We start from the raw sequence: 17,386 nt of genomic DNA, 5'->3' as shown, positions 1-17,386 counted from the left end.
CATTTTACGAGTTTTTATTGGAGTCTTTCTGTTGAAGTATCAAAACTGTCCACTTTTACCGTTTTTATGATACTAATCCGCAATAAAGTCATCCACCAATGTTTTACAACAACCTCCCGCGTGTAAAGTTCGTTTTAAATAATATGTATCTAGTCCTGGCAATTACTGTCCAATTATGCACGATTTTAATATATTCACTTATCCCATTTTCACTTTGCTCTGATTTAATCACAAATGTCCGACACAATTTTGTTTAACATAGTCCTTCAGCTTAAAATTTTGATTTTTCTCCACGTCCTTGACTGGCAAGCGCAGCGCGCTGCCAGTGCAGCGCGAGGCCGCACTGGCAGGATCGCCATGTAAGGTGTGGCGTCAATGATACGACTGTTGGTGTCTAAATACGAATATATTCTGTTAAACTAACGCGTACATGCTATTATATACTACCACTACGTACGTGTGTGGGTGAGGCATAGTACACATACTACAGTACGCACTTGTCGTGCAGCTGGTGGTCCTTGCGCTGGCGCAGCAGCTGCAGCGCGCGCAGCACGCCGAGCTCGGCGAGCCGCGCCTGGCGCGCCGCGGCGCCCGCCTCGCCGCGCCACACCAGGTTGCCTGCAGCTTGCTCTCCGGGTGTGCTCGGTATAGTAGTAGTGGTGGATGGGTACGCACTTGTCGTGCAGCTGGTGGTCCTTGCGCTGGCGCAGCAGCTGCAGCGCGCGCAGCACGCCGAGCTCGGCGAGCCGCGCCTGGCGCGCCGCGGCGCCCGCCTCGCCGCGCCACACCAGGTTGCCTGCAGCTTGCTCTCCGGGTGTGCTCGGTATAGTAGTAGTGGTGGATGGGTACGCACTTGTCGTGCAGCTGGTGGTCCTTGCGCTGGCGCAGCAGCTGCAGCGCGCGCAGCACGCCGAGCTCGGCGAGCCGCGCCTGGCGCGCCGCGGCGCCCGCCTCGCCGCGCCACACCAGGTTGCCTGCAGCTTGCTCTCCGGGTGTGCTCGGTATAGTAGTAGTGGTGGATGGGTACGCACTTGTCGTGCAGCTGGTGGTCCTTGCGCTGGCGCAGCAGCTGCAGCGCGCGCAGCACGCCGAGCTCGGCGAGCCGCGCCTGGCGCGCCGCGGCGCCCGCCTCGCCGCGCCACACCAGGTTGCCTGCAGCTTGCTCTCCGGGTGTGCTCGGTATAGTAGTAGTGGTGGATGGGTACGCACTTGTCGTGCAGCTGGTGGTCCTTGCGCTGGCGCAGCAGCTGCAGCGCGCGCAGCACGCCGAGCTCGGCGAGCCGCGCCTGGCGCGCCGCGGCGCCCGCCTCGCCGCGCCACACCAGGTTGCCTGCAGCTTGCTCTCCGGGTGTGCTCGGTATAGTAGTAGTGGTGGATGGGTACGCACTTGTCGTGCAGCTGGTGGTCCTTGCGCTGGCGCAGCAGCTGCAGCGCGCGCAGCACGCCGAGCTCGGCGAGCCGCGCCTGGCGCGCCGCGGCGCCCGCCTCGCCGCGCCACACCAGGTTGCCTGCAGCTTGCTCTCCGGGTGTGCTCGGTATAGTAGTAGTGGTGGATGGGTACGCACTTGTCGTGCAGCTGGTGGTCCTTGCGCTGGCGCAGCAGCTGCAGCGCGCGCAGCACGCCGAGCTCGGCGAGCCGCGCCTGGCGCGCCGCGGCGCCCGCCTCGCCGCGCCACACCAGGTTGCCTGCAGCTTGCTCTCCGGGTGTGCTCGGTATAGTAGTAGTGGTGGATGGGTACGCACTTGTCGTGCAGCTGGTGGTCCTTGCGCTGGCGCAGCAGCTGCAGCGCGCGCAGCACGCCGAGCTCGGCGAGCCGCGCCTGGCGCGCCGCGGCGCCCGCCTCGCCGCGCCACACCAGGTTGCCTGCAGCTTGCTCTCCGGGTGTGCTCGGTATAGTAGTAGTGGTGGATGGGTACGCACTTGTCGTGCAGCTGGTGGTCCTTGCGCTGGCGCAGCAGCTGCAGCGCGCGCAGCACGCCGAGCTCGGCGAGCCGCGCCTGGCGCGCCGCGGCGCCCGCCTCGCCGCGCCACACCAGGTTGCCTGCAGCTTGCTCTCCGGGTGTGCTCGGTATAGTAGTAGTGGTGGATGGGTACGCACTTGTCGTGCAGCTGGTGGTCCTTGCGCTGGCGCAGCAGCTGCAGCGCGCGCAGCACGCCGAGCTCGGCGAGCCGCGCCTGGCGCGCCGCGGCGCCCGCCTCGCCGCGCCACACCAGGTTGCCTGCAGCTTGCTCTCCGGGTGTGCTCGGTATAGTAGTAGTGGTGGATGGGTACGCACTTGTCGTGCAGCTGGTGGTCCTTGCGCTGGCGCAGCAGCTGCAGCGCGCGCAGCACGCCGAGCTCGGCGAGCCGCGCCTGGCGCGCCGCGGCGCCCGCCTCGCCGCGCCACACCAGGTTGCCTGCAGCTTGCTCTCCGGGTGTGCTCGGTATAGTAGTAGTGGTGGATGGGTACGCACTTGTCGTGCAGCTGGTGGTCCTTGCGCTGGCGCAGCAGCTGCAGCGCGCGCAGCACGCCGAGCTCGGCGAGCCGCGCCTGGCGCGCCGCGGCGCCCGCCTCGCCGCGCCACACCAGGTTGCCGGCCACGAACAGCGCCGCCTCCTGCAGCTTGCTCTCCGGGTGAGCCTGCCACAGACATACACCATTACCTACATGTTAAAGGAAAAAACCGGCCAAGTGCGCACCATCAACAAAAAATAGAGCAAAACAAGCAAAAAAACGGTCACCCATCCAAGTACTGACCCCGCCCGACCTTGCTTAACTTCGGTCAAAAATCACTTTCTTGTATGGGAGCCCCACTTAAATCTTTATTTTATTCTGTTTTTAGTATTTGTTGTTATAGCGGCAACAGAAATACATCATCTGTGAAAATTTCAACTGTCTAGCTATCACGGTTCGTGAGATACAGCCTGGTGACAGACGGACGGACGGACGGACAGACGGACAGCGGAGTCTTAGTAATAGGGTCCCGTTTTCACCCTTCGAGTACGGAACCCTAAAAACGATCTCATAGACGACGAGTTCGAGGAATTAGTGTCGAACACCTGTCCAAATCCTCCGGCCCTGCCCTCACCTCGACCCTGTCAAAAACCGCAATATCTCGCCGCGCTAAGCAGCTAGAATTGTGTAAACGTGCGCTCGAGGCAAGTGATGCGTCGCCTGGCCCGCGACTGCTACCAAGTCACGTATTGCCGGTACCCCTTAACCCCACCCCGCCCGACAACACCCCACAGCAGTCTGTTTGGGGACTTAAACCCCATTTACACAACGCGACAACTTCCATGCAATAATCGATAAATTAAAATTAAAAATTGTAATAAATTGCTACCTACACACTACTTATAGTGAATTCAGTCGTTCGACCAAATACCGCAATGAAACGAAAATCGCATGCAAGTTCTTGATCCGTCTAATTGGGACCTTAAAGGAGCGTCAAAAGTTTGCCGTACACAATATCAAACGTAATACACATTTTATTTCGTGCATCAATGAAAACGGAAAATAATTCTTGTGTGAAATTAAACCCACACTTTCGATTTCCGTAACTAAACTACTGTACTTATTTTGGCTAACTTGACTTCGACTTCTTTGTAAAAATATGAATTGCATTTTTGACCTAAAATATAACGTCCAAACTCCTTAAAACTAATTTAAATTTTTACACAACTACACAATAATAATATATGTAACCATAAGGAACGTAATTTAATATATATAACTGAACAGTCTGTCCGGTCGGTCTGGCTTTCCGTCGTGAACTGATCTTATTTTGTCGTGTCGTTGTCATCTCTGAATTTGAATTTAAATATCCATAGTTCCAAATATGTATGTCAGTTAGCCAGTCCGTCAGTTGGTCTATGTCAGGTCGCCACGGAGGTTGGAAGCCACGACAGTAACCATAAGGAACGTAATTGTATATATGTAACCATAAGGAACGTAATTTATTTACTAACCAGGTAATCGACGAGTTTCCTCAGCACGTCCTCGTTGGCCATGATGAGGTCCTTGGCCTTCTCGCCGTCGCCAATGTTACCGAGTATACACAACGCTTGCTCCTTCACTTCAGCGGGGTACGAGCCTTCCAGTACTACTATCACCGCCTGAAAATAATAATAAATAGTAGAGAGATCCACCGTTAATTGTGAGCCATTACCAGCCAGCCAAGGTTACAATCGCTATCGCTTCGACAACGAAACGCTTTGTCTCTTTATCGCTCTTTCATATTAGTGCGACAGTGACAGTTGCTTTTCGATCGCTACGGAGCGTAAAGATCGGTTTTCCTAGGATAGCGGTGCCGTCATATAGCGACCGTCTCCATACTAAATAATATGGCTAAATATGGATGTCGTAGTATTTGTATGGAAACGGCCGCTATATGACGGAACCGCTTTTGGAGGAAACCAAAGCTTAAGCGATTGGCATGTTGGCTACGCGGCCAGGCGTGGCTTAAGCTTTGGTTTCCTCCGAAAGCGGTGCCGGTGCGATTTCATCGCGTCGCTACAAGTACATGCGGCCCACACCAATTTTGGTGTCTAGCCATAGTAGTTGCCGCGCACCGCTACGGAACGGACGCCTGCTCGCGCTTGCGCCACCTAGCGGTCATATCTGTCGTAATAGACGCGTTTTGTTAGAGAGTGAATCTTCTGTACCTAGTACTATTAATTATTCTGTGCCATGACATAGATGAATTGCTAAAAGTGGTTTATTTGTTACTTTAATCTTTCATAATTTAGCCTTTTGTACCATAATGATAAAGATTTTCGAAGGTAATAATTACCTGCATAACCTGCGACGAATATTCGCTCATGATGGCGTCAATATGTTGCCTTGTGGACAACAGATTCCGTAGCAAGCCCAGCGTTTTCATTATAACCCGTGTGTCCGCATCGCTTAGTAGTCTGAACATTTGCTCTGAGCTTAGGATGGCTTGCTTCACTTATTACTATGTAGACTTTATGTCGTTGCAATAAGGTTCACGAACGGTCAGTTAATAGTGTCAGCGATGGCGTGTGATGTAATAATTACCTGCATAACTTGCGAGGAATACTCGCTCATGATGGCGTCAATATGTTGCCTTGTTGACAACAGATTCCGTAGCAAGCCCAGAGTTTTCATTATAACCCGTGTATCTGCGTCGCTTAGTAGTCTGAACATTTGCTCCGTGCCGAGGCAGCTTAGGATGGCTTGCTTCACTGATTACTATGTAGACTTTATGTCGTTGCAATAAGGTTCACAAACGGTCAGTTAATAGTGTCAGCGATGGCGTGTAATGTAATAATTACCTGCATAACCTGCGAGGAATACTCGCTCATGATGGCGTCAATATGTTGCCTTGTTGACAACAGATTCCGTAGCAAGCCCAGAGTTTTCATTATAACCCGTGTGTCCGCGTCGCTTAGTAGTCTGAACATTTGCTCCGTGCCGAGGCAGCTTAGGATGGCTTGCTTCACTGATTACTATGTAGACTTTATGTCGTTGCAATAAGGTTTACGAACGGTCAGTTAATAGTGTCAGCGATGGCGTGTGATATAATAATTACCTGCATAACTTGCGAGGAATATTCGCTCATAATAGCGTCAATATGTTGCCTTGTGGACAACAGATTCCGTAGCAAGCCCAGAGTTTTCATTATAACCCGTGTATCTGCGTCGCTCAGTAGTCTGAACATTTGCTCTGTGCCGAGACAGGATAAGATGCGTTGTTTGACTTTTTGCTCCGCCTGAAATGAGTTTTTTTTGTTAATTTGATTGATATGATATACTAGACCCGCCTCGGCTTCGCACGGGTTAACAAATTATACATAAACCTTCCTCTTGACTCACTCTATCTATTAAAAAGACCGCATCAAAATCCGTTGCGTAGTTTTAAAGATCTAAACATATATAGGGACAGACAGACAGCGGGAAACGGCTTTGTTTTATACTATGTAGTGATTTAAAAGTTCTAGTCAGAGTAAATGCCGTTCATCTCGCTTCTCTGATTATCTCTAATTATGACACTACCAATTACCCTAAAATGGTTGATTCATAAACGCATGTTGCTTATTCCCCAAAAGTACAAACAAATAAAAGTTTATACAAATATCTGCGATCTGACCTGCCAACTCATCTACTCCCAGGAGCGAAACTTGGTCATATTGGCGTTAGTTAAAATTCTTCACGATGTTTCCTTCACCGAAAATAAACTAACATGATATTTCGGGCATAACTTTGTCCGAAATTCAAACAATGTCCGGCTGCTGAGGGCTTACCGGGTAAAACGAAAATATAAATTTCGTTATCTGCCTCTCTATCGCTCCTCCGTATTCGTGCGACAGGCCCTCTGCTGTTTCGTGACTGCCGTGACATAAAAATTAATTTTACAACTACGCTTATCAAGGTTTCTTTTGGACTTGCCTGAAAAGCCATATTCATTAATGCCCAAATACCGTTCAGTCTTAAAGCAGCTTCTGGCCTTTTCGTCAAATTGCACAACATTTCTACAGCACCTGGAATTTAAAAAAAAAACATTCATATAATAATAGGGAATATTACGCGAAACTCTGCGTAGGGGGCGCCACTCCCACAATCAGTCACAATCTAATGGTCTACCGCAAACGAGAGAGCCGAAATTTTGTTATCTAACCTCTCTATCACTCTTGCATATTCGGTAGGCCCTTTGTAAACAAACCGCCTTGATGTATCAATGTCATATTTTATTGTCTGTGAAAACTTGTCAAAAAACAGTTTAAGGTACAGTACCTATGTACAAGTTACTCTATGGTTTACTAAAGGCGCTAGTGCTGCACTCTGGCGGCAAAACACTGCAGTAATACTCCCTATTGGGCCTATTGATTGCCAATGAAACGTACGTGATAAAAAGCATAATAATAATCCTTGATCGCCGACTGTTCTCTCTCATGACTGAACGTAACTTATTGTAAATTTCATAAAGAAAATTCACTACTCGTTTCTCACTTTTTGCTAAAGGAATCTAGTGAGATAAGATGTAATTACATTATTACTATAGTTACATAACGTTGTTAAATACCTTGATCCAGCATAGGCTCCTTGGCAGGTGAGAATTCTAACAGCAGATTGCAGAGAGTGGACGAGCCGACGGTCAGGAGTTCAGTGCCGGGCGAGTCACTCAGCAGTTGCATTAGAGGTCTCCACACTGCATGGTCCTAAAAATAGTAAAACCAGAGATGGGCATTAATCGATTAACTTTTTATTCGAATAATTATCCGAATAAAAAAGTTAATCGTCAAATTTAAATCACGATTAATTTAGTCGACCTAACACACGATTGAAATTGAATTAATCTGCTTATTAATCGAATAAATTTTCGATTAAATCTCCATTGAAAGTTGACAGTGGGTCATTTTTGTACGTAAAAAATAAAGATGCCTTGCGTGCAGATGGCAGCCAAACACTTTGTCATAAAAGTCGAGATGGGTATCGATTTATAGGTTTTACTGTAATATAGCCTAAAACAATAGCCTGAAAACTTGTAGGTTTTCGAAAAGTTATACTTCCTTAAACAGCTATTTCTTTATAATTAGCTTCATAAAAAACATTTATCGAGACAACCATTAACCTCAAAGGATCGCAGTTAAATGACAATTAAAATTTAATTCTAAGTTTGAAACCGGCGGCGGTCGTTTATTGACTGGCAAATATTAGACCCTTGGGACTCCAGCTAACTTACAGGCGAAGATGTACTTAAATAATTTGTGAAGTACCTTAAGTCTTTGCAATAAGGTTTTGAATTATGAAGTTTACTGTAAGTTTAAGATTTTACCTGAAACGTCGTCCGTAATTGCTGAACTGATCTTGAGAGGGAGTGTAAACATCTTACTGCCGCTAGTCGCACCTAAAATAATCATGAATTAATGTTGTAGGGTCAGTATAATATTCCATACTACTAAAATCAGTAGTACTAACATGAACATTCTTGACATAGAATAGGTTGGATTTATATGACTTTATTACTGCCGCTAGTCGCACCTAAAATAATCATGAATTAATGTTGTAGGGTCAGTATAATATTCCATACTACTAAAATCAGTAGTACTAACATGAACATTCTTGACATAGAATAGGTTGGATTTATATGTCTTTATTACTGCCGCTAGTCGCACCTAAAATAATCATGAATTAATGTTGTAGGGTCAGTATAATATTCCATACTACTAAAATCAGTAGTACTAACATGAACATTCTTGACATAGAATAGGTTGGATTTATATGTCTTTATGATAAGGTTTACGAATAACTGTGTAATAAGTTAACTGTGTGGATGACCGATGACCATTTTAAACTTATTGTGCTAATATTAGGAATAAATATCAGTTCCTGCCAGTCATTGCGGTTGGTAGACTTAAACGGTATACTTGGTCAACCAGATCTTGACAGTAGAAAAAGGCGGCGAAAAAAATGTAGGCACGAAGGGATATCGTCCCATAGAAAATTTGAATTTCGCGCCTTTTTTTACTGACAAGATTTGGTTGACCAGCTATATTTACTAATTAGGATGATGAGTATGATGACACATGTTGAATTTTATAACAATTCTAGTTAAACAAAAAACCGGCCAAGTGCGAGTCGGACTCGCGCACGGAGGGTTCCGCACCATCAACAAAAAATAGAGCAAAACAAGCAAAAAAAAACAAGCAAAAAAACGGTCACCCATCCAAGTACTGACCCCGCCCGACGTTGCTTAACTTCGGTCAAAAATCACGTTTGTTGTATGGGAGCCCCACTTAAATCTTTATTTTATTCTGTTTTTAGTATTTATTGTTATAGCGGCAACATAAATACATCATCTGTGAAAATTTCAACTGTCTAGCTATCACGGTTCGTGAGATACAGCCTGGTGACAGACGGACGGACGGACGGACGGACAGCGGAGTCTTAGTAATAGGGTGCCGTTTTTACCCTCTGGGTACGGAACCCTAAAAATGAACAATTTATTATAAGGGGCGCTTCGCGCGTTGTTACTTACCGCAGGCTCCGGGTTGTTCATCCCATTGACCACATGCACCATGAGCCCGTGCGTCTCAATAATCCTCTTCCTAATGTCTTCATCATTTGCACCGAGGGAAGCGAAGCATTTGAACGCGCCCTGTTTGGCCGCAGCACTGTTGCAGTTGACGATGTCCGCTAGAGAGCTCATTAGGTGGTTCGATATGGCCGCTAGCCTTTGTAATGATGTGTCTACCTGGAAAACAGTTCATATGAAGTTAGAAAATCATATACCTAGTTAAATTAGTAATATTAATTTTGCTAATAATTTACCTATATGGGTAATTGGTTAATAAATGGTTGCCGCAACGGTGCACAAAATAACGGGTATTTGCATATACATTGCATTGAACATGTATTTTAAGCATATATCAAAAATCTCTGAAGGACAAGTAGAATGGCTAAATTATAAACAAAAATTAAGATGTCTAAATTCAAAGACAAAAATATGCGGTAATGCTGGTTGCTGCTGCGGTGGTGACGATTGACAATCCAGTAGCCACAAATATATGGCGCTGTACAGCGACATCTATTTCAGCTATCAAACTAGGCGACACGATTTTTACTTAGACTTCTACTATCCTAATTGGTTATATTAGTTACTAATTAATTTTTTATACGTACTTCTGCTAAATATGCTAATGTTTCCGCCGCCGTGGCTCTGATCTCCTCCGGCATTTCCTTTGTGCATAGACGCGCGAGGCAGGGCAATGCTCCGAACACAACTCTGTAATAGAATATAGATAATCACTTGTAAATAGTCAAGGACGTCACCCGATTGTCGATTCTATTCCAATACTGTTAAGGTTCAAAACGTTACAAGAGCTTTCACGTCGTGAATGCGAACGGGAAGTAATGTATGACCGAAATAGTCTTTTTTTTTTGTCGAAGCCGAAACCGAAATTGAAAGTTCGGTTTTGCTCTAGTTTCAGCCAAAACTGAACATTTGGCCGAAACATGATTTTTATGCAGAAACCTGCCAAAAACGAAACATTGGTCGAACACTAATGAATAGTAGACATGGAAAATAGAGATTTTCGATTTTTATTCAATACGTTTGTTAAGGTTATGGTTGGAAAGCTGTGCATGTCGTGAAGTGAGCAGCAAGAACATTGTTTTCCAATATAATCTTCGAAATCTCTTCAGCAGAGGCCGAAATGCATGAAATTAAACTGCACTTTTTAGGGTTCCGTAGCCAAATGGCAAAAAACGGAACCCTTATAGATTCGTCATGTCTGTCTGTCTGTCTGTCTGTCTGTCTGTCTGTCTGTCTGTCCGTCTGTCCGTCTGTCCGTCTGTCTGTCCGTCCGTATGTCACAGCCACTTTTCTCCGAAACTATAAGAACTATACTGTTGAAACTTGGTAAGTAGATGTATTCTGTGAACCGCATTAAGATTTTTACACAAAAATAGAAAAAAAAACAATAAATTTTTGGGGTTCCCCACAACTGAAACTCAAATTTTTTTTTTTCATCAAACCCATACGTGTGGGGTATCTATGGATAGGTCTTCAAAAATGATATTGAGGTTTCTAATATCATTTTTTTCTAAACTGAATAGTTTGCGCGAGAGACACTTCCAAAGTGGTAAAATGTGTGTCCCCCCCCTGTAACTTCTAAAATAAGAGAATGATAAAACTAAAAAAAATATATGATGTACATTACCATGTAAACTTCCACCGAAAATTGGTTTGAACGAGATCTAGCAAGTAGTTTTTTTTTAATACGTCATAAATCGCCTAAATACGGAACCCTTCATGGGCGAGTCCGACTCGCACTTGGCCGCTTTTTTTAATACCATCAGTGTATTGTTGTTGTAATAAGACTCAGCCCATGGCCACCGGTAAAGGCTTGTCTCTAGATACTAGGTGTGTGAGCTCTGGTATTGTAGACCCTAACACGCAGCCGTAAGGCACAGTTTCCCTTACCTACTGTCGTCGGCGGTGAGCGCGCCCGCCCTGTGCATGTAGGTCAGACAGCGGGCGGCGCCCATGGCCACTGGTAAAGGCTTGTCTCTAGACACTAGATAGGTGAGGAGCTCTGGTATTGCTCGGTCTTTATACCTGAAAGAATAAGTTTTAAGCAAACTTTTATGTAGTGATGACAAAATTGGGGGCAGATATTCGACCTAGGCCTCCAGTTAACGGCTCGGCCACGACATTACGCGACTGGCGACGGCTGCAGCGACAAACATAGGTGGGAACGAAAGGTCCGATCGCTGTGTCTCGCTCCAACCTATCGCTATCGCCGCCGCCGTCGCAAGTCGCTCAATGTCGTGGCCGAGCCGTAACTGGAAGCCTAGGCCGGCGGCGCACAGGGCTTCAGAGAGACAATACGCGGACTAGCTCTGTGGCTCTTTGTCTCACATTCCTTGCAGTATGGTCTAAGAGCTAGCCACGTAAATAGGTATGCAATTTATAGAGCAACGAAATCCCTCTCGTTAGTATGCCATACTATCATTATTAATTAATCCGGGCGCCTGGCAGCTGTCTAGCGGTGGGTGTGGGAGTGGATGGGCTACAAAGTGGTTGTAAAATCAATTGAAGGTGTGCAATTTCTAGAGCTCTGTGTTTGGTGTGATATAATAGCTAATTATGTATTTAATTCAAATATAACAATGCCAGGCGTTTTATTTGGGGGAAAAGTAGTGCCAGGTGATGAAAATACACAATCACTTTGTGCGCCTGCAGGAAGTACTCACAATTGCTTTACGCATAGATTGTGAGTCAGGTGCAATTTGCTCGTGATCTTCCTCACAAGTAATTGTGTATTTTTATCGATTTTTATCACCTGGCACTACTTTTCCCCCAAATAAAACGTCTGGCATTGTTATATTTGAATTAAATACATAATTAGCTATTATATCACACCAAACACAGAGCTCTACAAATTGCACACCTTCAATTGATTTTACAACCCACTTTGTTGCCCATCCACTCCCACACCCACCGCTAGACAGCTGCCAGGCGCCCGGATTAATTAATAATGATAGTATGGCTTACTAACTAGAGGGATTTCGTTGCTCTATAAATTGCATACCTACCTATTGGCGTGGCTAGCTCTCCGGCTAGCAGACACTATATTCATGGCTTGCTGTGAAACGCTGGCGTTCTCAAAGCACATAGCAGCGAGTAGATCCAGTGCGGGTAACGCTCTAGGTGGGGCGGAGTGTAACAGGGCCGCCGCGGCGCCGCACGCGCCCGCGGCGCACAGGGCTTCAGAGAGACAATACGCGGACTACGAGGGTAGTCCCAGAAGTGACCGACCTGACAAAGAAAACAAAAGAAAATCTAAACTTTTTTTTATTATTTTTCTACATAATCTCCTTTTAGTTCCATGCACTTAGCCCAGCGATGTTCGAGAGCTTCAACACCTTGTTTGTAGTGAGATTTGTCGAGGTCTTCAAAATACCCATCAACCGCAGCCTCCACTTCATCATTGCTGGCAAATCTTTTACCACCAAGCCATTTTTTTAAATGAGGAAACAAAAAATAATCGGAAGGGGCCAAATCAGGCGAATAGGGTGCATGAGGAAGTAATTCGAACTTTAACTCGCGGATTTTGGTCATGGCCTTGGCACACGTGTGTACTGGTGCATTGTCTTGGTGAAACAAAATTTTTTTTTTCGCCAGATGTGGTCGTTTTTGACAGATTTTTTCACTCAATTGATGCAAAAGGTTGGCATAATACTCGCCATTGATAGTCTTTCCTTTCTGAAGATAATCTATGAAGATTATCCCACGGCAATCCCAAAAAACGGAGGCCATGACCTTTCCTGCTGATGGAACTGTTTTAGCCTTCTTTGGGGCCGGTTCTCCTCTTCGAGTCCATTGCTTCGACTGTTCTTTCGTCTCTGGTGTGAAATAATGCACCCACGTTTCATCCATAGTAATATAACGCCGCAAAAACTCCGATTTATTGTTGTGAAATTTTGCCAAACACTCGGTCGAAATATCTTCGCGATGTATTTTTTGTTCGTCTGTGAGCAATCGCGGCACCCACCTTGCGCACATCTTTTTCATATCCAAATTTTCAGTTAATATGCGATGTACAGCACTTTTTGAAATACCTGCCATGTCTGCTAGCTCGCGTACTTTCAATCGACGGTCATCTAATACCATTTTCTGGATTTTTTTTACAGTTTCTGGCGTAGTCACTTCATTTGGTCGACCACATCGATGTTCATCTTCACAACTAGAGCGACCTCGTTTAAACTCTGCCACCCAATATTTTACTGTTGTAAACGATGGAGCAGACTCCCCCAAAGTAGAATCTAGCTCCGTTTTAATACTAGTTGGACTAAAACCTTTCAAATGAAAGTATTGTATCACATAACGATGGCCAAATATCTCCATGTCGGAAAATTTGTTCACAGCGTTCACTATTGATGGCTACTAAACAAAAGACAAACGACGCTATGTGTTCGAATTTCAAATTTAAACTTTATAAAGAGGTATTCTGTTTTAAAAAAGTATTTACTCAAAATAAAAACCTCTTTAAGTGTGTCAGGTCGGTCACTTCTGGGACCACCCTCGTAGCTCTGTGGCTCTTTGTCCCACATTCCTTGCAGCAGACACTCACCTAGTATTCATGGCTTGCTGTGAAACGCTGGCGTTCTCAAAGCACATAGCAGCGAGTAGATCCAGTGCGGGTAACGCTCTAGGTGGGGCGGAGTGTAACAGGGCCGCCGCGGCGCCGCACGCGCCCGCGGCGCACAGGGCTTCCTGCTCCGCGGTGCCCGTGCACCAGAGAGACAGCACGCGGACCACGCAGCCGCGAGCGAGGTCCGAGCCCTCGCGGGCTATCTCTGCGCAACGAAATAGATTATAGACATAATCCCCTAAGGCCCATACAAACGAAACATCCAAAACTTGCCACTGAAATTAGAACCTAAATTGTAGGAAATAGAGTTGATTTTGCGTTGTTTGAAAATTGAACGAAACAAAGCAAAAGCGACTGTTCCAATTGAACATGGTTTAAATTACATCGAACTGAATAGGTACTATAGCACAGAATAAATAATAGTACTAAGTACAGAAGACTCACTCTCTAACAAAACGCGTCTGTTACGATCAGCACAGATATGGCCGCTAGGTGGCGACAGCGCCACGCTCGGCTTATGGCTTTCCCCAAAATTGGGGCGGAACGGATGTACTTTTAGCTACTATTAGGTAGGACCTTGAGCCTTAGGAAGTTAGGAATAAAGATATTGACTTAATTACTTTACAAAGTATTAACATAACTTACGTGTCAACCTCGTTAAAAGCATCATGTCCGCCGGCAAGGCTGCCACTGGCGCAGGCGGATAAAGGAACACACTTCTCAGGGCACACAGCACTGCCTCGGCAAGCTTCGACTCCACTGGCACGGTTTTCAGTAACTCCACAAGTACTGTTGCTGTGCCTTGCTCGACTAATGATGCTACGTTCTCTGCTGTGCCTTTTGCTAGAGAACCTGAACAAGTAAACACCAATGGTGAAATACAATTATATTTAAATAGCTTAATTATTATAGGTACAAGGTTTCACATCCACCAAGTACCTTGTAATCGGAAATTTAAAAAAATTGCTAATAGGACTCATTAGGAACAAGACAAATAATAAATTTGGAACTAGAATACTTGAGACAAACAATAAGTAATATTTGCGGATTTACCACATTGTATTGTATGATTGTTGTATTGTCATAACTGTATTAATGATTTTTTTAACTAATAAATAAAATTTGTTAAAAAGTACAGTAGGGCCTTGATAATCCATACCTATGTACGCCTTATCCTATCGCTTATTAGCAGTGATCGGAATAGGCAGAGTATATTTACCTAAACTTGGTAGAACAAAGTCATGAAGTGGAGACTTCCTTGCGCTATTATTTTTTTCCGGGACTTCCCGGATTTTAAATTCGGTAAAATAAATAAAATCTCATAATGTATCCCCAATGTACGTAAAATTAAATAGTAACCACAACACTACAAGTTTGTACTTACTAGTTTACAAGTGATAATATAACATTATTGTATTTATATTATTTCAAACTTGTCCGTCTCTTTTACGCCAATACCAGCTGTGTTTAAGTGAAAGAGGTAGAAATAACAGTATTACTATCTACTATGTTAATTGTACTTTCCATTGTTATTGTCTAAAAGACAAAGCAGATGTCGTTATCACTTATCGCTGTTACCTGCAACCCTTTTTATGCATTAAATAGAAAGTTGACATCAGTTTCTTACTATCCCTTGTCGAGTACGTACGGAAGTGTAGATACTGTGTTTTTTGGATATTTGACATTTACTTGTTTACTGGAATTTCTCCTGCTATACTTGATTACACACGACCTGAACTCGGACACCGATTTTGCTTTGATTGGATTTGGCGATTACTGGATACTGAAAACACAATGGATACTGCAAAACTACCAAGTTTCAAGGTAAGATAATGTATTTATTATTTAACATTTTTATCCTTTTCATTGTGTGTATAATCGAAAGTAAGAAAATAAAGGCTGAAATATAATTATGGTCACGAACTATGACTATTGATTTGAGTCACTTGCCTATGTTCATAATTTGGCCGTGTAATGTATTAAACCTACATACATACATTATTACAAGTGCGGGTAGTTTCAAAAACTCGTATAGCTAGAAAATGTTGACACAACTCCCTACCCGTATGCCTCTGACCACGGACGTAATGTGACATCCGAAACCTTGGGCCAAATATTAAATATAAGTGTTACGCGATTAAGTCCCGTTTTCATTTAATAATACGTATGTGTGAAAATGGTGTTAGTTTAAATCAATATAATAATTTTGTATTTGTAGATTGAGTTGCAATGTTATTTATATTTAGACTTAATAAAATAATAATAACTTTGTAAATAAAGAGAGTTTATTAAAAATAAATATAGAAGAATCCGTTTCATTTTATGCCTATTTATTGTATTGAAGCAGTTTGCATTGTTTTTTGTACTATTCAGAACAATATTAATTATTCGGTAAGTTCCCGGTACTTTAGTCCCGCAAAAAAAATTTGTCGTAAGGAAGTCTCCACTTTTTATCTATGTTCTACCAAGTGTAGGTAAATATACTCTGCCTATTCCGATCACTGCTTATTAGCCTATGCTAATCCAAACGTCCTGTAATCCGAACTGCCGAGAGTGACCCCTTTCTCTGAACTGACGATGAGATCATAGCCCAACTTTCGCAAGAGACTGACGAATCTGGATGTGGCGAGTCTTTTATTGACGATTCTTCGGCTCTTAATGTCAAGTCCGTACAGGGGGTATTTTTTTGAAGTTCGGATTATAGAGGCCCTACTGTAGATGCATAGTTTAAACTTATTTTTAAGGTTGTATATTGTATATAATATATGGAAAATACAGTATAAAATTTTACATAATATTATTATGTAAAATTTTATATTGTATTTTCCGACACAATTTTGAATCTGATTCTGATTACAATGGGTGAAATTAAAAAAGCTTGTCTTTTAATAAACTAATAAGTTTATATCCTGTCGTACATAATACCTATTGGACTAGTACTATACATTTAATTTATTAATACAATTATGGTATTACACATGCAAAATAATCCATTTAGTTTACAACAATAAAGTACCCACAATCTAACTTATATATTACATTTATATATAAGTAATTGATAACCGATTCTATAATCAGGTAGACATTGTAATGTAACATATTTTATCAGTGGTGCTATAAATAAAAGTTAGAAATAATCTTACCAAAATAAATCTACCCGTCATAGCCGAAAAGAAATGTTTGAACTCGTGTCCAGCTAGAAATAGTCTCAATGTTGAATGTGTTGTATTTAATGTCAAAACAAATCATGGTTCAAGGTGTCCAAATAGCTAACCTTCATTCTCTAGACAAACTATGTTTAAACAATTTAAAAACAGTTAAACAGTCAAATTGCTATGTAAAACATACCGATAGTGATTGTAGCCTCCACTCGTATGTTTGGATCCAGAGACTCGTCCGCCATGAGCTGCAGCAAGCGCGGCACGATCCCTTGCTGGATCACAGAACTCTTCTGCCGATTACTCCCGATCACTGTGTTCTTCAACGTCACCAGCGCTTCCACGATCTTCCCGCCATCAGTGGAGTACAACTCGTCGATATATGACCGAGAACTCTCTATGTCCTTTCGGCAAAATAGTAAAGGTTAACAATATGAAAACAGTCGCACAAAATCATTTACACGGTTAATGCTTACCATAAATATGGTTAGTTGCTGCATTTTATATTATGTTCACAATACACTTGTTTTAAACGTTGTGAAATTACGTTTGTAACAAAATAATAGCGTTGGATTTTTTCACAGGCCGATTGCGCTGTCAAGAGCACGCAGTATAGCACCACGAA

The 17,386-nt window shown here is 43.9% G+C and overlaps 1 protein-coding gene across 1 annotated transcript; it reads right to left on the bottom strand.

The window, feature by feature from the left end:
- Positions 1-484: 484 nt before the first annotated feature.
- On the bottom strand, positions 485-17,386 carry LOC134652310 (uncharacterized). The gene is made up of 15 exons (XM_063507482.1): positions 17,238-17,386; positions 16,952-17,165; positions 14,249-14,455; positions 13,583-13,808; positions 10,930-11,064; positions 9,627-9,729; positions 8,983-9,198; positions 7,780-7,851; positions 7,027-7,162; positions 6,393-6,484; positions 5,537-5,716; positions 3,951-4,097; positions 2,456-2,622; positions 2,278-2,421; positions 485-2,243 (listed from the first exon to the last, which is right to left on the bottom strand). Exons 1-15 carry the CDS (start codon positions 17,259-17,261, stop codon positions 485-487), a joined length of 3,822 nt encoding a protein of 1,273 aa, XP_063363552.1. The 5' UTR covers positions 17,262-17,386.

This window comes from Cydia amplana, chromosome 11 (genome assembly GCF_948474715.1).
Source record: "Cydia amplana chromosome 11, ilCydAmpl1.1, whole genome shotgun sequence".
Lineage (NCBI taxonomy): Eukaryota > Metazoa > Arthropoda > Insecta > Lepidoptera > Tortricidae > Cydia > Cydia amplana.
The sequence above is the reverse complement of the archived record's forward strand: the minus strand, read 5'-3'. Positions and strand labels throughout refer to the sequence as shown.

What these genes read in the sequence shown, in the direction of transcription:
- LOC134652310 (XM_063507482.1), bottom strand. Translation starts at nt 17,261, where the DNA reads ATGCAGCAACTAACCATATTTATG. An exon ending in AGCAACTAACCATATTTATG is followed by an intron (nt 17,166 to 17,237) that starts GTAAGCATTAAC and finishes TTTTGCCGAAAG; the next exon opens with GACATAGAGAGTTCTCGGTC. An exon ending in CAGCAAGCCATGAATACTAG is followed by an intron (nt 11,065 to 13,582) that starts GTGAGTGTCTGC and finishes TTATTCTTTCAG; the next exon opens with GTATAAAGACCGAGCAATAC.